The sequence below is a fragment of the Nilaparvata lugens genome, chromosome 14 (assembly GCF_014356525.2).
Source record: "Nilaparvata lugens isolate BPH chromosome 14, ASM1435652v1, whole genome shotgun sequence".
NCBI classification, from domain to species: domain Eukaryota; kingdom Metazoa; phylum Arthropoda; class Insecta; order Hemiptera; family Delphacidae; genus Nilaparvata; species Nilaparvata lugens.
The window spans coordinates 19,673,743-19,695,993 of record NC_052517.1 but is presented as its reverse complement, the minus strand read 5'-3'; the positions used below and the strand labels follow the sequence as shown (position 1 = coordinate 19,695,993).

Genomic DNA, 22,251 nt, shown 5'->3' with positions numbered 1-22,251 from the left:
AAAACATTTGATGCATTTCAGGCAATTTTACCCATAATTACCCACTTTTCATATTCAATGGTAACTGTAGGAAAAACTTAATGTGAAATACGTGCGCAAAGTTCCTCTGCTGCACTCAAGAAACCATTCCGCCCTCGCCTACGGCTCGGGCGTAAACGTTTCTTTCGGTGCAGCAAACTGACACTTTGCGCACTAGTTGCACAAATAACTATTAAGATATCATGTTAATATAAATAATTACAATTTTATCAATGAAAATTATTTTCTATCCTTCTTGCTATAAATACTTCAAGAGAAATTGAACACAATCGATTAAAAATTACAATTTAAATTAAAACTGAAATCATACAAATTACACTCAGAAACGACTTTTCAGGGAAATGAATATATTATTCTTTATTCGGAGAATATTTACAGGAAAAAAATCGTTCAGCTCCCACAACAATCTATGGTAGTGAAACATGCTCAACCACACACTTTGTTCCATGGACAAAATCGGCGCACAATGCTTGAAATCATTTCGTTTTTTTTCTTCAATCCAAGCTCAAATTTTTCATAATTTTTTGAACAAAAATCACCTTTAGTGTGACTCAATCTTCACTGTCAGTATTCTGTCCAAATATCACCATTACTTCCCACATTCATCTCAGGCTGCCAGTGGATTCCACCTCCATACCAACACTTATCTACGGTCTTGAAACTTGAAACAAAGCCACCAACTCTGCCCTATGGTCTTGAAACTTGAAACACAGCAACCAACTTAGTTCTATGGCTTTGAAACATGAAACACACCAATCAACTTTGCTCCAGAGTTTTGAAACATGTATTCCAGCAACCACCTTTGCTCAGTAGTCTTGAGATCTTGAAATATAAAACACACCTTCCAACTTTGTAACAAGTATTTCGCCATACAACTCTAGTTAACAGTTGTGAAACATGAAACACACCCACACCAACTCTGCTCTATGGTCTTGAAACATTAAACATATATCAACCAATTTGGCTGTTTTTTTCATAACATTCTGCATACATAACAACTTTGCCGTATGATCTTGAAACACGAAACACACCTACCAACTTAGTTCTATGGCTTTGAAACATGAAACACACCAATCAACTTTCTTCAAAGATCTTGAAACATAAAACACACCTACCAACTTAGTTCTATGGCTTTGAAACATGTAACACACCAATCAACTTTCTTCAAAGATCTTGTAACATAATACACACCTACCAACTTAGTTCTATGGCTTTGAAACATGAAACACACCTACCAACATTGCTCTTTGGTCTTGAAACATGTTGCACACCTACCAACTTTGTTCAAAGGTCTTCAAATATGAAACGCACATACCAACTTAGTTCTATGGCTTTGAAACATGTTACACACCTACCAACTTTGCTCTATGGTCTTGAAACACGGGTTCTGAAGCGGACCATCGATGATGACTGTACAAAATGACACAATTTCAAACCAAGAACTCGCTCATTTTCCGATGAAATCGGGCCAATAGTTGATGTAGTAGCGGTGAGTGGACCCCTCAAAGAGCCGATCCAGCCAGTTTGGCAGGCCATCCAACAGAGTCTCCTGGAAGATCACTTGGCTGTACTTGTCACCACCATTCTATGCAAGAAAAAACATCACATTAGAAACATGTAGATTACAACATACACTATAACCGGGTTTTGAGACAATATGAAAATGAAAATGAAAAATTCTATATTAGGCGGAGTTGGGACTTTAAGGTCCTCTCTACTACTCAACCTCAAGAATAATATAAATCAATAGTACACACCAATGTGAATCAGTATCTGACTTTATGATGTAGACTTCACTATGTAGGTAATACCATGGGGAAACGATAGCATAAAAAGATATGCCATGGTGAAGGACCGTTATGTTGCAAATATGACTTTTAACTGAAGCCGATAGTCCTAGTAGTTGTTTTTGGTGAAGCTATGTGACGCTGGTAGTCTCTCATACTGTGCCCTTCTTACACTCTTACACTCCCAACAACACACTAATAATAGACAGTGTATAGGGTGTCTATGTTGCAAATGTGAGTGTTAACTGAAGCCGATAGTCCTAGTAGTTTTTTTGGTGAAGCTATGTGACGCTGGTAGTCTCTCATACTGTGCCCTTCTTACACTGTTACACACCTACCAACTTTGTTCAAAGGTCTTCAAATATGAAACGCACATACCAACTTAGTTCTATGGCTTTGAAACATGTTACACACCTACCAACTTTGCTCTATGGTCTTGAAACACGGGTTCTGAAGCGGACCATCGATGATGACTGTACAAAATGACACAATTTCAAACCAAGAACTCGCTCATTTTCCGATGAAATCGGGCCAATAGTTGATGTAGTAGCGGTGAGTGGACCCCTCAAAGAGCCGATCCAGCCAGTTTGGCAGGCCATCCAACAGAGTCTCCTGGAAGATCACTTGGCTGTACTTGTCACCACCATTCTATGCAAGAAAAAACATCACATTAGAAGCATGTAGATTACAACATACACTATAACCAAGTTTTGAGACAATATGAAAATGAAAATGAAAAATTCTATATTAGGCGGAGTTGGGACTTTAAGGTCCTCTCTACTACTCAACCTCAAGAATAATATAAATCAATAGTACAACACCAATGTGAATCAGTATCTGACTTTATGATGTAGACTTCACTATGTAGGTAATACCATAGGGAAACGATAGCATAAAAAGATATGCCATGGTGAAGGACCGTTATGTTGCAAATGTGAGTGTTAACTGAAGCCGATAGTCCTAGTAGTTGTTTTTGGTGAAGCTATGTGACGCTGGTAGTCTCTCATACTGTGCCCTTCTTACACTCTTACACTCCCAACAACAAACTAATAATAGACAGTGCATAGGGTGTCTATGTTGCAAATGTCAGTGTTAACTGAAGCGATAGTCCTAGTAGTTGTTTTTGGTGAAGCTATGTGACGCTGGTAGTCTCTCATACTGTGCCCTCTTACACTCTTACACTCCCAACAACAAACTAATAATAGACAGTGTATAGGTGTCTATGTTGCAAATGTGAGTGTAACTGAAGCCGATAGTCTAGTAGTTGTTTTTGGTGAAGCTATGTGACGCTGGTAGTCTCTCATACTGTGCCCTTCTTACACTCTTACACTCCCAACAACACACTAATAATAGACAGTGTATAGGGTGTCTATGTTGCAAATGTGAGTGTTAACTGAAGCCGATAGTCCTAGTAGTTGTGTTTGGTGAAGCTATGTGACGCTGGTAGTCTCTCATACTGTGCCCTTCTTACACTCTTACACTCCCAACAACACACTAATAATAGACAGTGTATAGGGTGTCTATGTTGCAAATGTGAGTGTTAACTGAAGCCGATAGTCCTAGTAGTTGTTTTTGGTGAAGCTATGTGACGCTGGTAGTCTCTCATACTGTGCCCTTCTTACACTCTTACACTCCCAACAACACACTAATCATAGACAGTGTATAGGGTGTCTATGTTGCAAATGTGAGTGTCAACTGAAGCCGATAGTCCTAGTAGTTGTTTTTGGTGAAGCTATGTGACGCTGGTAGTCTCTCATACTCTGCCCTTCTTACACTCTTACACTCCCAACAACACACTAATAATAGACCGTGTATAGGGTGTCTATGTTGCAAATGTGAGTGTTAACTGAAGCCGATAGTCCTAGTAGTTGTTTTTGGTTAAGCTATGTGATGCTGGTAGTCTCTCATACTGTGCCCTTCTTACACTCTCACAATCCCTACAACACACTAATAATAGACAGTGTATAGGGTGTCTATGTTGCAAATGTGAGTGTTAACTGAAGCCGATAGTCCTAGTAGTTGTTTTTGGTGAAGCTATGTGACGCTGGTAGTCTCTCATACTGTGCCCTTCTTACACTCTTACACTCCCAACAACAAACTAATAATAGACAGTGTATAGGGTGTCTATGTTGCAAATGTGAGTGTTAACTGAAGCCGATAGTCCTAGTAGTTGTTTTTGGTGAAGCTATGTGACGCTGGTAGTCTCTCATACTGTGCCCTGGTAGTCTCTCATACTGTGCCCTTCTTACACTCTTACACTCCCAACAACACACTAATCATAGACTGTAGTCTGAGAATAAATTTAGAACATAAACGACCAATATACCATGGGATATCTACTAATGCTATCTTTCTATATGGTTTTACTCAATGAATGAACCAACACATTGGGTCCATTGAATAAAAACCAGAATCTAGTGGCTAGCAACTAAAGTGATGTCCACGTTACAACGGCAGATGCCGATTCTCTGCCTTGCCACTGCTTTCTATAGAGGATATCTGATGGAATATTAACTCTGTTCTTGTTCAATATAGGCTTAATCAATTATATTTTATTCTTTATTGATTGATACAATAAGTACATCATCAAAAATGATAGGGAGAGGAAAAATAATGTAACCTTGTGCTATTCCTCTCCCAAATTTAGATAAGGTTACATATAGTCCAAAAAAGATTAAGTCTTGTAGTTGTTCACTTCACTAAATTTTTAGATCTTGATTATTTTCAGAAAGTAGATTCTCTTGCCTTCTATAAAGAATAGCTGATACTATTATATCTCAAGTAATATCAACTGTTAATTCTTGTTTAAAATAATTATCAATTATATATTTTTCTGTGAAGAAACTTTATTTTGCAATGATAAATTTTTAATTGAGATTAAATATATTGCCAATTAATTATATTCCTAAATTGTTGATGTAAATACGATGTGGGAACAGTTCAGAGGCAAGGTCTATAAATACAGGTCATGACACAATCCCGTGATGCATTGCAAAATCGCCATTTTATGGGGTTCTAGTTCACCAATATTCAAATTTATCAGCTGTTATCATTATAGATTGAACAACATGATGTGTTATTTTGTTATATTGTTCAAGGATTATTGCTTGGCTTTAAATTGTAAAATGAATTCTTCCTACAGAATAAAAATATTTAGATTCTAACTAGAACTGAATTGTTGATTTTTATATCAACGAACTTCAAACTCTTTTTGAGGTTTGCCTTTCGTCCCAATGCCTTATGAATCATAACAAGTTACAAGAATAAGAACAATTTTTGAAAATAAAAAAATGAATTATTGAACCATTTATTATTGAAATTTCATTATTAAAAAATCGAAAACCTGAATTTACATGTTAACTGAACCAAAATATTGTTTTTAAAAAGCATAATGCATGATTTTGTTATGAGCAGATTTGAATATTTCAAATGTACCGCCCCCATAAAGACCCCACATAATGGCCGCTCCATGAGGAACACGAGTGTCATGACCTGTATTTATAGACCTTGTTCGGAGGTGGTAGATGATAGCGCTCTTTGTTGAATGATAGACAAGGATAGCAATACAATTGCTAATCAAACACTGCCATTATAACGTGGACCTCACTATAGAAACAAGATTACAGAGACAATAGAGTGGCCGTAATAGCTTAGACAGAGTAGATACTAGAGAGGTGAGATTGTACTGACTGACCAGGTGATCTGTGCGCAAGCCCTGTTCGATATCCGAGTCTTCACTGTCCTCTGATTGGCTGTCGTCGAAGCCAAGGAACGAGGCCCCTCCGCCACTCTCCACCTGCCGAGTCATTCGGCTCATTCGCTGCAACATTACAACACAATCTAATCACAAGAGAATATTTTAAAAAAAACTTCAAATTCTCAAACATGAATGGTAGGCCCCACACTAATTCCCTGTTTTATTTATTTATTGGTTAGAGTAGCCTAAACAATACAGTGAGTCGGAAAATAAAAACAAGCTATTGCCAAAAACTTCTTCAATTTCCTAATTTTTTAAAAATTGTCCAAGTATTTTACCAACTAAATTCAATATTATTTTTTACTTTCCTTGTCCTATTACCATAGGTAAGGAAAGTATTGCTTTCCGAAAACAATTAAGGTACCCCAATTTCTAAATTTCTATACGTTTCAAGGTCCCCTGAGTCCAAAAAAGTGGTTTTTGGGTATTGGTCTGTATGTGTGTGTGTGTGTGTGTGTGTGTGTGTGTGTGTGTGGTGTGTGTGGTGTGTGTGTGTGTGTGTGCGCGCGCGTGTGTGTGTGTGTGTGTGTGGTGTGTGTGTGTGTGTGTGTGCGCGCGCGTGTGTGTGTGTGTGTGTGTTGTGTGTGTGTGTGTGGTGTGTGTGTGTGTGTGTGTGTGTGTATGTGCGTCTGTGTACACGATATCTCATCTCCCAATTAACGGAATGACTTGAAATTTGGAACGTGAGGTCCTTACACTATAAGGATCCGATACGAACAATTTCGATCAAATACAATCCTAGATGGCGGCTAAAATGGCAAAAATGTAGTCAAAAACAGGGTTTTTCGCGATTCTCTCGAAAACGGCTCCAACGATTTCGATTAAATTCATACCTGAGATAGTCATTGATAAGCTCTATCAACTGCAACAAATCCTATATCTGTAAAAATTCCAGGAGCTCCGCCTCATATATGCAAAGTTTGATTTTAGATTCTTAATTATCAAGCTTCAGATACAATTTAAACAAAAAATTTCGAGTGGAATAGATTGAGCATGAGAATCTCTACAATTAATGTTCAGTAACATTTTCACCTAAAATTAAAAATAAACTCAAAAATCGAGAAAATGTGATAATCCAATTGCAAACTATTGGCAACTGTTGATTCTATTAAATGATTCACTATGAAGAGATGATAGCAGACCTCGTGTGTCTCCAGCGTTATTACCCTGTCACCAGCTGGCTCTAATCATTGAATAGTAGACTTGAGATGCGCGGGAACACTACCGTAGCGTCAGGTGATCAATTGTCATAACGGCAAGGAAAGTTGTGTGAGTGCGCCACACCAGATTTTTTTAAAATTGTCCAAGTATTTTACCAACTAAATTCAATATTATTTTTTTAAATAATAATTCATAAACATCTGACAAGCTTTCATTCATGAATACGACTATGAAAACTACATGAATTATTGACCATGTACAGGTAATTTGCAATATAGATCTAAAAAATTAGTGAGGTCCACGTTATAATGGCAATATTTGATTAGCAATGGTATTGCTATCCTTGTCTATCATTCAACAAAGCAAATAGCACTAAATCTTCTTGCTTTGCGCTGTGCCAGATATTTTGTCAACATTGTAGAAATATAATTAATTAGAAGAATATTTAATCTTGATTATGGAATCATTGAAAATATATTTTCTTGCTTGATAAAATATAGTTGATTATTTTAAACGAGAATGAACAGTAAATATTTCATTAATAAACCTGTATCAGCTACCGTCAATAGAAGACAATAACAAGATCGACAATGTTGTTCTAATATCTTTATTCACTGTCATTATAACGTGGACCTCACTAATCATGTGAACACTTTCATAAAATACTATGCTTTTCATTACCATTGATCATTTGAACACTGCCATTAGAACAAACGCTAGTCATTTTCAGCCGTCTTGTAAACACCCCCATAAGATGCAACGCTTTTCATAACCTTTGCTTATTTGAACACTCCCATAAGAACAACCGCCACTCATTTCCAGCCATCTTGTAAACACCCCCATAAGATGCAACGCTTTTCATAACCTTTGCTCGTTTGAACACTCCCATAAGAGCAACCGCCACTCATTTCCAGCCGTCTTGTAAACACCCCCATAAGATGCTACGCTTTTCATAACCTTTGCTTGTTTGAACACTCCCATAAGAGCAACCGCCACTCATTTCCAGCCGTCTTGTAAACACCCCCATAAGATGCAACGCTTTTCATAACCTTTGCTTGTTTGAACACTCCCATAAGAAACAATGCTATACATAATAATACTACATAATTTGCTATACATAATTTTCGTGGAAAAGATCAGTTCCAATCAAGCCACGACCGGAATCACATTAAAAACCCAGAGGTAGCCTCGGGCATCGAGGGCTCAAAATTAACGAGTTACATGTGGTGAAATATAAGTGTGTAAATTTTCAAAATGTTTAATTCGTCCGATTTCGTTAAGTTATTTAAACTATTTTGAATTGAGTATGTTTTAGATAGTTTATTATGAATAACAGTGAAATAAACAAAATCAACGTAGTGTAGTGCAAAGTTTCAGTGGTGATGAGATTAATAGTTTTAAAGATAGTTTTATTTCCGGCTCTTATCAACCCTTCGAAATTTAAAATTCATCAGTCATATCTCGAATACGTATTCTCTGAGTGTTAATCTTTGGTGAAAACAGAAATTTTAAACTTAACCTCACTTTGGACTATTTATGTGCCAAAATCAAGGAATTGAAGAAGTTTTGGGCAATTGCCTGTTTCTCTTTCCAAATATCGTGTTTGTGACTGTTCTAATAAATAAATAAATAAATAAATAATAATTGTTTACCTTATTAGCCCTCTGGCCACGGCACTCGGGGTGTTTAGCGTGATACATGCAGAAGTACTTCCTCAAGCCGTTGAGCGAGAGAACAGTGCCAATACAGTTGCGCGGATTGATGGTCAGCTCTCTCGGCTCAGACAGACTGAGGCTCAACAGCTGACTGTACCAGGCCAGGCCACGGTCCAGGTTCAGATGCGCGAATAGCAGCGTCTTGTTTCTGAAATTCACAAAAAAAAAACACAAAATCAACTAAATTCGTCCTCACAAACACAAAAATTTAACAAAAAATTAATCGAATTGGTCCTGAAAACAGAAAAATTCGACACAAAGTGAATTGAATTAGTCCTGAGAAATACACAAATTTAACAAAAAATAAATTGGTCCTGAAAACATACACAGAAAATAACATTGAATCTATCTATCTATCTATCTATCTATATCTCTAACAACCCTTAGAGTTAAAATATTGCCAAAAGATTTCTTAGTGCGCCTCTAAAGGGCCAACTGAACATACCTACCAGATTTGAACGTTTTTGGTCCGGTAGATTTTTAGTTATGCGAGTGAGTGAGTGAGTCAGTCAGTCAGTCAGTCAGTCAGTGAGTGAGTGCCATTTCGCTTATATATATATATATATAACGTTCAAAAACGTTCAAATCTGGTAGGTATGTTCAGTTGGCCCTTTAGAGGCGCACTAAGAAATCTTTTGGCAATATTTTAACTCTAAGGGTTGTTTTTAAGGGTTTAAAGTTCGTCTTTTAGCATGTATATTCTTCTTCTCTCAATCTCTCAATTATAATTGGAATTTCCATATCATATATCATATATGTTACTATAGAACTATAATCTAGATAGAGTACCTCTTCGAAACAGTTGTTAACTGGCAACTAAATTAATAATTTTGTCAGGTTGGCATTAAGTTGAGTTGACTTTGTTGGGTTGGCACCAAGTTGAAGATTTAAATGCATTTATCGCGGAAAAATTGATTGGGCACTGCTACTTCAATCCTGGGAATATTATATTACTAGCAGTCAGGCTCGCTTCGCTCGCCATATCCGTTCAGCCAGCCGTTTAGTCTGGACCCCCGACTGGATTGTCCTAACATATGATAAAAATGCCCAAATGAAAAATGCAAATGAAAATGCTGATCTCATTCTTGGACGATCCAGTCGGGGGTCCAGGGGGCGGAGCCCCCTTGCTAGACGGATATGGCGAGCGAAGCGAGCCTGGCGGCTAGTACTATAATAAAGAAAAGAACTGGCTTGTACACGTAGGCCTACGGGATGGGAAAATTATGTTTGACGCATCATCACGTCTCAACTACTTAACTTGAAATTTTACATATAGATTCTTAATTAACCGAGGATGGTTATAGGCCTATTTTCAATTCTTCAAGATTTAGGGCCGGTTTCCGAGCTCGGGATTTAGCCAAGTCCTAGACTTTAAACAGCTGGAGTCAGAAAATTGGCTTTCCAAAACGGGGCCTAGTCGCAGTCATTGTCTCAGTCAAGTTTGAATTAAATTTCGAAAAACTAGAAACTTGAACGCAAAATAAAATAGAGAGAAAATAGTGTAAAGTTTCAGCTATTTTGAATTATTTGAGAATGTCTAATTTCTTCAAGGAAAAACGTTTCCAATATTATAGAAATGAGAAAATAAAAACTACGACTACTTTTATAAAAGCTGCGACTACGCCACGTTTTGGAAAGCCAATTTTCTGACTCCAGCTGTTTAAAGTCTAGGACTTGGCTAAATCCCGAGCTCGGAAACCGGCTCGTTTTAAAACAGACCCTAGCGGAGCACGGGTTATCTGCTAGTCTATAATATAATAAAGGAAAGAATTGGCTCATACACGGACTGAATAGGTTTCAAATATTCTCAAATATTTTCAATATTTCAAGATTTCATTACGTCAAGTTTTCAGTTTGTCAAGTTTTAATAAAATAGACCGTTGCTGGAGTATGGGCTCCATAGCTTTGCCACCGTCACTTTGAAACGGCATATAGACAAGGTATGGTTCGCGGCGTGATATTCCTACTTTTACAAAAACATACGTCCAGAGTACCTAGATCCCAAGATGGAGGAAACTCCCTATAGATGGCCGATGTTTTTGAACGGGTAGTATTGTAGTGTAGTGGCTCTCCGCCAATAGGCAAAGCTACAGCACCCGGACTGTACGATGCATTGTTGGAGAGTTATACACCATAGAGAAATAATAGCGTAAGAGATTACGATTGTTTCTATCATAGAGAAACAATAGCGTAAGTAGATATCCCATGGTATATGGCGTTTATGTCGCAACTTTTACTGTTATCTCAAGCCGATTTCTATCGATTTTTACTGTTTTGACCGGGTAAGAGTGTATGAACGGCACAGTATTGATTGATTACTTTATTTATGTAGATTACAATATACTGGCTTATACACTTATATACAATAGCTTACAATACAGCAAAATTATAGATGAATTTACATAATATAGACTAAGAAAATAATTATTGAACTGTATATGATATGAAAAAGCAATTTGTAATATAATAACTAAAGATAATAATCATATTGTAATGCATGTACATAAATTGGCGGAGCTTTGGACATATCAATGTCCATTCTTCGGAAAGAATATTAAAAATATCCTCCCCACTAACTCTCTACCAAAAAGTTAATTTCGTTATTTAAACTAAGGATTTATTTATTAATGGAAATATTGTAAAAGTTTCAATCAATATGAATATTAAAGAGAAAAAAAACAGAAAATTGATAAAGTAAAATAATTATATAGGTAGATAAGATCAAATAATTGATTAATAAAATGTAGTAGGCTGAAAGTAGATCAGGGTTATCAACTTTCAGTAATATACAGCAGTATGCAGTGGATAATTGAAATAACATGAGTTTATATAATATATATATATATATATATATATATACAATTCGTTCTATAACATGGTTTGAAGGTTTATATTGGTGGAATGGGTGAGGGATGGTTGTCATGTGATCGTTCTAGGGCCGGACAGTTTCAGTCATTTGTTCCAAAATATGTTTTTTTAAAGTCAGGATGAAGCTCGCTCGGCTCTCGATAGACCTGATAGAAACAGGAAGTGTATTCCATGCACGACAGGCACTACCAGCGTCACACAGCTTCACGGGAAAGAACTACGTGGACTATCGGCTTGAGATAACAGTAAAAGTTGCGACATAAACGTCCTAAACCATGGGACATCTACTTATGCTATTGTTTCTCTATGGTTATAAGCCATAAAAGTGCAAATACTCGTATGTACTCACTTGCGATAGGGCCAGACAATCTTGTGGAACTTAGGTAACAGTTTGGCCCGCGACTGTGTGTCGACCAGCAACAGAATCGTACGGCAACCCGGCCGAAGCAACCTGCAAAGCAACGCAACACAACGTTACAATCAATTATAGTGAGGTCAAAGTTATAATGGCAGCAACTGATCAACATTAAAATAGTCAGTAAGTTTTTGATTTTGTATTAAATTTTTTTTAAATAAGTGCAATATTTCTAAAGTTTTTAATTTATTGTGATACATTCTATGATTCATTTAGAGTATAAAATCAACCTTCAAAATTTTAAATCATCATTCCTGGACCGAAAATCAAGTAACGGAGCAGTGTGTGATTACATAACCTTATCTTTTGGACAACATTTACATTTTATCAACATTTTTGGAGAGAAATAGTACAGGCTCAGCCTAGTTTTTCCTCCAATGTCATAATTGTATTATGATTATAATATTTTATACAATAAATGAATGAATAAATGAATGAATAACATTGGTGTTGCTAACCTTGTCTATCATTCAACAAAGCTGATAGAGCTATCCTTGATGTGGCCAGATATGTGTTTTTGGACCATATTGAAATGGTAAACATTAAAATAAATCTACAGATGGAAATGAATTGGAAGTTGCATTATTTGTTCAAACGCTCATTAATTAATAATTATTATTAAACGAAATTCCAATTAAATGCTGTATAACACTATGTAATTAGCATTACAATATGTAATAAGCATTTGAACAAATGCAACTACCAATTTATTCCCATCTGTAGACTGGCTGGCCGCTATGGCTTCGTATAAAATGGGCGCTGCTATCCAGAGATTGTCAGTTTGGTGTGAGGGTAAGCATTCCTGACCGGCAATTAGGAGGTACTGGGTTCGATTCCCAGGCTGACACATAATTTTAGTATAGTAGCACTCATCGAATTCCATCTAGCTGTTCACCCTGATGTCAATATTTGAATAGAAGTCTTCGGGGTGATTTACAGAATTTAATTGGGATTTTTATTAGTAATATTTATTCATTAACTAGCTGGCCCGGCGAACTTCGTACCGTCGACTAGTTTAATGCATCTCATGCATTACTTTAGGTGGATGCACACCTGAGGAGGCGCGATGCGGCATTTCATCTATATAGATAATTTTCCAACTGCAAATCAATCAATTCTGAACACCGAAGACAGCACAATTATTCGAAGCAAAGCAAAGTGTTTAGAGCATGTAAGTCTTTAACCTGAGGCCGCACAGCTGGATGGTTACACACACATCAGTCATTTTGTTTTTAGTCGGGGCGTTTGGAATAAAATACATGGGCGGTTATGGAGCAGCACACACTCTTGTCTACTATCTACCGACGGCTGTTGGATGACGCAATGATTATAACAGCTGATTTTTATTTCTGTGTGTGGCGCACTCACACAACATTCCTTGCCGTTATGAAAATTGATCACCTGACGCTAGTGTTCCCGCGCATCTCAAGTCTACTATTCAAATATTTGAGCCAGCTGGTGACAGGGCAATAACGCTGGAGACACACATGAGGTCTGCAGCTATCTCTTCACAGTGAATGATTTAATAGAATCAACATTAATTTGCAATTGAATAATCACATTTTCTCGAATTTAAAGCTTATTTTCAATTTTAGGTGAAAATGTTACTGAACATTAATTGTAGAGATTTTCATGCTCAATCTACTCCACTTGATTTTCTTTGTTTCAATTGTATCTGAAGCCTGATAATTGGGAGTCTATCTGCATTGATGGGGCGGAGCTCCTGAAATTTTTACAGATATGGGACTTGTGGCAGTTGATAGAGCTTATCGATGACTATTTTAGGTATGAATTTGATCAAAATCGTTGGAGCCGTTTCCGAGAAAATCACGAAAAACCCTGTTTTTGACAACATTTTTGCCATTTTAGCCGCCATCTTGAATTGCATTTGATCGAAATTGTTCGTGTCGGATCCTTATAGTGAAAGGACCTTAAGTTCCAAATTTCAAGTCATTCCGTTAATTGGGAGATGAGATATCGTGTACACAGACGCACATACACTCATACACATACACACACACACACACACACACACACACACACATACAGACCAATACCCAAAAACCACTTTTTTGGTCTCAGGGGACCTTGAAACGTATAGAAATTTAGAAATTTGGGTACCTTAATTTTTTTCGGAAAGCAATACTTTCCTTACCTATGGTAATAGGGCAAGGAAAGTAAAAATAATCAAATTCGGTGCACACATAAAAAAGTTATTGAATATAAAAATTTGAGGCTCGATTTTTATTTATATAGATTAGCATTTGAACAAAATAATGCCATTTCTAATCTATTTCCATCTGTAAATTTATTGACTTGCGCACTCTCACTCACCTGACCAGGCCGTTGAAAGTCTCGGCTCGCATCTCGTGCAGTTTGAGTTGTTGGTTGTTGTTGTTGTTATTGTTGTTGCCATGGCAACCGAATGTTGTTGATGACGTGGCGTTGCTATCGCTTGCGGCGAACGGCACACTGTCGCTGTCGCGTCGTTTTGTCGCCTGTCGCTTCGACGAGTGTCGCTTGGTCGACTGGTACTCTTCCTGAACACGCGTCTCCTCCAGGCGCCTAAAAACATTCGAAAAAATACAACAATTTATTATTAGATTATGTTATTAGTGAATAATAGATTTCATTAAAACTTCATTCTTGAGATTCATATTCATCAGTGTTATATGTGATGACCCACATTAGAAACCACGGTATTCATTTCCAAACAACGTGTAAACACCTCCATAAGAAACAATGATTTTCAAATCAAAATTAAAAATATTTTTAAAAAAGCATACAGAAAATATCCCAGGACTTTTATGTTGCAAATGTGAGTGTTAACTGAAGCCGATAGTCCTAGTAGTTGTTTTTGGTGAAGCTATGTGACGCTGGTAGTCTCTCATACTGTGCCCTTCTTAAGCTGCGTACACATATTCGTGCTTCCAACCCGCACCGAGCACGCTCCTCCCTCGTACCGCCCTCGTACCACCATCGAACCACAGTCGCACCGCCCACACACTCATCATGAACGTTACGGAAGATGTTAGATCTTCTCGCGTTCCCCGGTCGAACCACTCTTGCTCGCCGGTCGATCATCAATCGCTCTGCTGGAGTGACGTTCGGTTGCGGAGCAGAGCGACAGTCTGTACGCACCTTTACACTCTCACACTCCCAACAACACACTAATTTTATAGACAGTATTCAGAGAAGAAATTTGCAAAATAGACTATAATATCTCTTTTCTGTATAGGGCCACTTGTAATATAAATAGAAAGAAAAATAAAAATCGCAGTACCCTTTTTGAATTATTCCATCTATTTATATTGATGTTGCGATTATAATAATTCAAAAATGGTACTGAGATTTTTATTTAGTTTTGTTCTATTGAAAAAAGTATATTCGTTTTATATTTGTGTTGGAGATCAGTTGTCAAGTGTTCTTGTTGTGAATGAGCAAATAGTTTTGGTGTGAAGCCAAGTGAATTTTAATTAGGTTTCGTTTCTTACAAACTAACCTATTACCTGACCATTGCACATAGAACAGTAAATCAGTGCTTTCGTTTTTCAATTTTAGACTTGTTGTTTCAATGATTGTTATTGTTATCGATAACTGACTTGTTGGCTGTGTCATTGACGTAGTTTCACAAGAAGCCGGTTCAACATAACCTAAAGAAACTTTTTGGGCGGGAATCTGAGTCAGCTGATAGTAGGCGAAACATCTGGTTTTTGACAGTTCTAAGACACCTGATGACCTGACATCATTCTGCTAACTTTGGAACGTTGTCCTATTTTGAACATTCAAATTTGATAATTCGCATTACACTAAACAATTTTCTCTGCATGTCATTCAACTCTGAACTGTCATCGTTAATATCTATTATATTAAGAATATAACTATATTTTATCTATGATACATCAGTTAATCTTGGGTCTCTGTGTGGATGGATGATACATTGAATTTGATACATATCGGATGATACGGAACTAATTTCTTGTTTGATGAGTAATCCTTTCTGCAGAACGAAGAGAATCTACTCCGTAGCCTGTAACCTGCTGTTCGATTCTTCGTGTGATGAAAATATTTTTGAATTTTGAAGTCTGCGGCTCCTTATCAAAACAGAACTTTCATTGAGGAATAAACAACATCATTCTGAACAATTCATTATGATAAGATATTGTGTTTCTGTTTCCAGTCAAGTGATCTAATCAAGCTCTTCTCATTTTTAGCATCACAGTGGAGTTTGTTTTGAAAAAGCTCTCACATTATATAATCTTTCAACTTTTCTCAACAGTTTCAATTTAAACGTACTGACTTCTTCCCTTGTTATTCTATAATAGATAAATTCAGTTTAGCACTATTTCTGATTGAGGAATAGAATAAATAAAATTCCATTACAAGTGTCTAGTAATGAGTGGTGACTATCAAATAATGATCTACACTACTCTTGTATAGATAGCTAAAATATTCATATCCGTACCTACTTACAGTTTTGTATATTAATTACTTTATATTATTATTTTTTTTCTTCGTCTCAACTCATGGTATTATGACATAAAAAAGTTTATTATTACCAGAACCTATTATTTAATTAATCTACTATTGACTCTGGATAGAGGAAGGAATGGCTGACTTTATTGTTGGAAAAACTAACAGAGGAAATCCTAAACTGACCTTTAATAGTTTTTCTTACCGAAAAACAAATGTTAATTCATTAGGTAATATACATTGGCGCTGTCTTGCAAAGGACTGCAAAGCTACTATCAAAACTGATAGTAAAATTAGAAAAATTGTAGATATGAGTCAGTCCAGTTCTCACATTCATTCTCCCCATTGTGATGATGTGTCCCAGACCAACAATGATTCCACTTATGAGGATTTGGTCTGTGATGATGCGTCACTGCTTTCAGCAAATAATAGTGTTATTATTTCAGTTCGTGATTCTGCGTCAAAGTCTTCTACCCCTATTTCTCAGGTCAAAGAGGCTGAGCTATACGATGCGGCGGGATTATTGAGCGGTCAAAAGGCTGTAGAAAGTATCAACAACGATAGGATGGATGAATCTGTTTCTCAAGAAGTCTGTGTAAGATGTTATCATCTTGTTGAAAAGCTAACGATTGAGAATCAGCTTTTGTTGGAGGAGAATTCTCGTTTATTGGTACAGCGAAATGCGGCTTTAGACCGTTCTATCATGAATGACAAGTTGATCATGGAACTCAATGATAGAGCAGAGGTTAGGGAATTTGGAGTTCAAACGGAGATAGTGGATGAGAGTATGATTGAATCAAACAATATCAATCAAAATACCGATTGCCATGCTGTTAGTGTTGTTCAGAATGAGGGGATGTACAGCGAGAAAAAACAATTTCTTAATAGATTTTCCAAATTGCAGTCTGAGTTGAAGGAAAATGGACGCTTACTGTTGGATATGGAAACCAATGTCGAGAGAGCTAGGGTGGTGCTGAAGGGTTTTCTTCATTCATGCTCCATGATGAGTTCTGTTTTCAATGTACAAAAGGTAAAAAGTATTGCTCATTTGAGGAATACGTCTTTCAAAGTTCCTGTTGACAATTGTCGCAATGTTTGGCTGTGGGGAGACAGCCATGTGAGAGGCTTGAGGGAGCTGTTGGATAGGAATAATTCATTGTCTGGTTTAAAGTTCAAATCGTTTATTGCATCTAGCACACCAATTGATATTATTTTGGATGGCATTGTATCGTCTTTCAAGCAAGGTGAGATAAAAAAGAATGACACAATTGTTCTTATAGGGGGAACAAATAGCTTTGATGAATCCTCTGCTGAGGGTGATATTTTTAATTGTGTGACAAAACTCCGCAAAGTGATTGGTGATTTGAGGTGGAGTTGGTTCTATCGACAATCCCATACAGGTATGATCTGAAGGCGGGAGCACACACCAACAAATGTATAGAGTTTTTTAATGGTGTCGTTCAGTCGATTTCACATGAGTTTTCTCTTAGTATGATTAACGTATGGAACTATCAGGCACGATTTCATACTGGACATGGGTTACACCTGAATATACATGGAAAAAAACGAATTGCAGGTGATTTGTTGGAATTATTGGTGGGTGCTCGGGTGCGTGGTGGAAGAGAGCGGACTGTTTCTCCTGTCTCGGCTGGCAATCCTCCTTCTATTGTCCTTCCTGCGGTTGAATCTTTCGATAGTGACTCTTGTTTGGTTGTGGCTGGGCCTCCATCTCCAAGCATGGAAATACCAGTCATTACAAGACCTCGATCTTTTTTAGAGGCAACAAAAAACATAGAGATCCATGTTTAGATTATGTAGATATAGTGGATAATTTTATTGATTCTAGATTCTCCTCAGATAAAAACAATAGTTATGAAAAGAAAGAAATGACAGTCTTTCACTGGAATGTCCAATGCATCAGGAACAAGTTGGACTCGGTAGAGTATTATCTTGGAAAACTCAATGTCGATGTCGCCTGTATTGTTGAGACTTGGCTGGAGCCTAGTGAGGTGGAATTCTTTGGCATTGATGGGTATGTTGTTGGTAATGACTACTGTAGGGGTAACAGGAAGCATGGTGGGTGTCTTATATATGTAAGGAATGGTCTAAAATACAAAAAAATTGAAAGTATAAACAAGTTATCAGTAGAAATGGTATTGGAAGTGACAGCTGTGCAGTTATTGGAAACAAATATTATAGTCCTATCCCTGTACAGATCAAACACTGACAACAATAATTTAGAAATATTCTTGGAAAGACTAAGTGGGGTATTGGAAAATGCCTTCAAATACACTGACAGACTTATTTTATGTGCAGACTTCAATTTTGATTTCATGAGTGATGATAATAATATTAAAGGGTTAAAAGAGCTTCTAGTTTCATTTGGTCTCAGGGTGGGTTTCAATAGTATAACTAGGCCCAATGCATTAAATGGAGGGACATGTATTGATAACATTGTAACTACGATTCCTGAGAATTCATTTACATGTGAAGTTGTGAGAACATGGTTTTCTGACCATTGGGGTCTGGTTATCAGGAATACTCTCTCCACTAAACAGACGAAAGGAAATATTAATGAAACGAAGACAATACGGCACATAAACGATAATAACATTTCAGTTTTCCAAAATATTTTATTTGAAATGAATTGGACTAGTTTGTATGTAGAGAATAATTTAGAATTGAAAACGTCATTCTTTCTAGATACATTGAAAAAAATAGTAGATACAGCTTTTCCATTGAAAATACTTAAAATTAAATCAACTGCTCCCAAACCCAGTAAGGTTTACAATCTAGAACTGCTCGCTATAAAGAACACCTGTGATCTGTTGTACAGCGCTTACCTTGCTACTGGTAATAATGACATAAAAATACAATATAAGAGAAACAAAAAAGAGTTTAGGGACAAACTAGAGACTATCAGAAGAAATAAGAATGACAAGATAATTTCTGAATCAAAGAACAAAAGCAAGGCAATCTGGGATGTAATTAAAAAACAGTCTAGTAAATCATTGTTGGTGAAAAACAAAAGTCCATTAAGTTCAGACCAGTTCAATGAATTCTTCATAAAAAATATTAGTAAAGTTGTTGCTGAGGTTGAAAGTAGGAATTCAGCAAGTAGTCCAATTGATTTTTTAAATTCTGGTTACTGTAAACCCTCTTCTAAGTTTGAATTTGAATTGATTGAAAAAGACGATGTTATTCGTGTTCTTGGGAAAATGAAAGCCAGCAATAGCACAGATGTATATGATATAAGTCCAAAAATGCTGAAAATGGGTTGTGATTATATTATAGATCCTTTGATAAATTTAGTGAATAGTTCAATTATTGATGGTGTTTTTCCACAGACTTTAAAATTGAGTAAAGTCTTACCTGTCCATAAAAAAGGTTGCAAATCCGACTTAAATAACTTCAGGCCGATAAATATAACCACCACTGTGTCCAAAGTTCTTGAGAGTGTTTTGAATATGCAAATAGTAAACTACTTTGAGATTAATGGTCTTTTTAGTAACTCTCAGTTTGGGTACAGAGTGGGGAGAAACACAATTAGAGCTGCTGAGGATCTCTATAAGGATTGCTTGGACTCCTTAGAGAATAAGTGCTTCACTCAGGCTAAGTTATTTGATTTGTCGAAAGCTTTTGACACGGTTTCTCACAAACTCCTACTAGATAAACTCTTATTCTATGGGTTTCAGTCCAGATCCATAAGGATGATTGAATCATATCTCAGCAATCGTTTTCAGAAAGTTGCATTCAATGGATCAGAATCTCAGTACTTGCCTGTCTCTCATGGGGTTCCTCAGGGGTCAATATTAGGTCCAATACTATTCCTAATCTACATTAATGACCTCCCAACTATAGTTGACCCTCCAGCTAAGAGTTATCTTTTTGCTGATGATCTTTGTGTGTTTCTGAGCACGCCAACAGAGGCTTCCCTGAATGTTGCTGCACAAGAGGTTACTCAGTCAATTGAGAGGTGGTGCAACTCAAACTTGCTGTGTGTGAACTCCAACAAGGTTCAAGATTTGAGATTCACTTATAGGAGACTGCTGGTGGTAGATGCGGAAAAGGAAGCCAAATTTCTGGGATTCACTCTGGACAACTGTTTGAGTTGGTCCAGGCACATTGATAAAACCGCTGGAAAGCTTAATAGAGGAATATTTATATTAAGAAAGTTAAGGACTTGTGTCAGTGTTGATGTTCTAAAGGTAGTTTACTTTGCTCACATTCAGTCACACCTGTCTTATGGTGCTGTACTGTGGGGGTCAAAGGCATATAGCTCAAAACTATTTCGTATCCAAAGAAAGGCAATCAGGCTTATTTGTGGTCTGCCAAAACGCGCTCAATGCAAAGAGAGCTTCAAAGAATTAGAAATACTGACATTTCCCTCTATTTTTGTTCTTCAGTGTCTGACCTATGTGAGGGAGAATTTGAATGGTTTTGTTGAGCAGGGAGTATCCCATGAGCATCAGACTAGAGGCAGGAATAATTTGATCACCAGCCGCTACGAGTATTCTAGCACGCAAAAAACATTTCTATTCATTGGTGTGAAGCTTTTTAATATGCTCTCTGAACAATTTAGAGGTTTGCCAAATCTAGTTTTCAAGCAGAGGCTGAAGATATTCCTAATCAGTAACCCCATTTACACTTTCCAGGAGTTCTATGAACTGGCTAGGACTTTTGTTTGGACATGATATTAATATATCATGATATTGTAGTTCTTTTAGAATAGTATATTTCCAATTATTGTATTGTATGTGTGACATTTGCTGTACATTGTGACGGAGGTAATGCTTCTGAAGACCTCAGAAGCGGTTACATTAAAACTTATTCTATTCTATTCTATTCTATTTTTCTTTCTATTTAGACTATAATACTATGGGATATCACCATAAATGATACAGTATCACCACACATGATACAGTATCATATCAACTTGATACACAACACCATAAATTGACACAAAACTTCCAAACTGAATAAATTCTACAAAGCATGGCATTATTTTTCTTATTTAAGCTATCTTTTTCTGTATGATGTTAGTGATTTACATGAGATAGGCCATGATATAGCCAGAATGTGTTCCTTTCCTAATGAGATATATATATGAACACCCCCATTAGAAACAACAGTAATCATTCCCTGCCAACGTGTGAACACCCCCATAACAAACCACAGTAATCATTCCCTGCCAACGTGTGAACACCCCCATAACAAATCACAGTAATCATTCCCTGCCAACGTGTGAACACCCCCATAACAAATCACAGTAATCATTCCCTGCCAACGTGTGAACACCCCCATAACAAACCACAGTAATCATTCCCTGCCAACGTGTTAACACCCCCATAACAAACCACAGTAATCATTCCCTGCCAACGTGTGAACACCCACATAACAAACCACAGTAATCATTCCCTGCCAACGTGTGAACACCCCCATAACAAACCACTGTAATTATTGCCTGCCAACGTGTGAACACCTCCATGAGATACAATGGTTTTCAAATCGAAATGAATATTATTAAGGTGAAAATTGACTGACATGAGGTAGGCCATGAGATAGCCAGCTGACAGTATGGCAATAACTGTGGCGAAGACCGAGATGGCAGGCAGAATGTGCTCCTTGCCGAGTGACTCTCGCAGAGACTCGTAGCTGAATAGGATACGTTGCAGCAGCCTCATCACAAAGCCTTGTGCGTGCTCGTCGATCAGCTCACCCACCACCGCCTCGTGTGCCAGCGGCTGAAATCAATCAATCAATCAATATTACAATCAATTGATCGTTTAATCAATCAATCAATATTACATTCAATCTAAATTGAACAACGTCTATAGTGAGGTCCACGTTATAATAGCAGCACCTGATTAACATTGGTGTTGCTATCCTTGTCTATCATTCCACAAAGCAGATAGCAGACATATCAAATCATTAAGTTGAGATGGTATTGTATCATATCGATTTGATACTGTATCATGTGTGGCGATACTGTATCACATTGTGTTGATACTGTATTATGATGTGGTTGTTCTTGTT

At 37.0% G+C, this 22,251-nt stretch overlaps 1 protein-coding gene across 1 annotated transcript in view; it reads right to left on the bottom strand.

The window, feature by feature from the left end:
• Nucleotides 1–234: 234 nt before the first annotated feature.
• LOC111056750 (dnaJ homolog subfamily C member 16) overlaps nt 235–22,251 on the bottom strand; it is a 50,731-nt gene continuing 28,714 nt past the window's right edge. The window contains exons 10-16 of the mRNA XM_039441004.1: nt 21,760–21,959; nt 14,077–14,307; nt 11,677–11,778; nt 8,397–8,607; nt 5,521–5,646; nt 2,161–2,474; nt 235–1,310 (exon numbers count right to left, since the gene is read on the bottom strand). Of these exons, the coding sequence (XP_039296938.1) occupies nt 2,337–2,474; nt 5,521–5,646; nt 8,397–8,607; nt 11,677–11,778; nt 14,077–14,307; nt 21,760–21,959 (1,008 nt within the window). The 3' untranslated portion in view covers nt 235–1,310; nt 2,161–2,336. The remainder of the gene's footprint in view (nt 1,311–2,160; nt 2,475–5,520; nt 5,647–8,396; nt 8,608–11,676; nt 11,779–14,076; nt 14,308–21,759; nt 21,960–22,251) is intronic.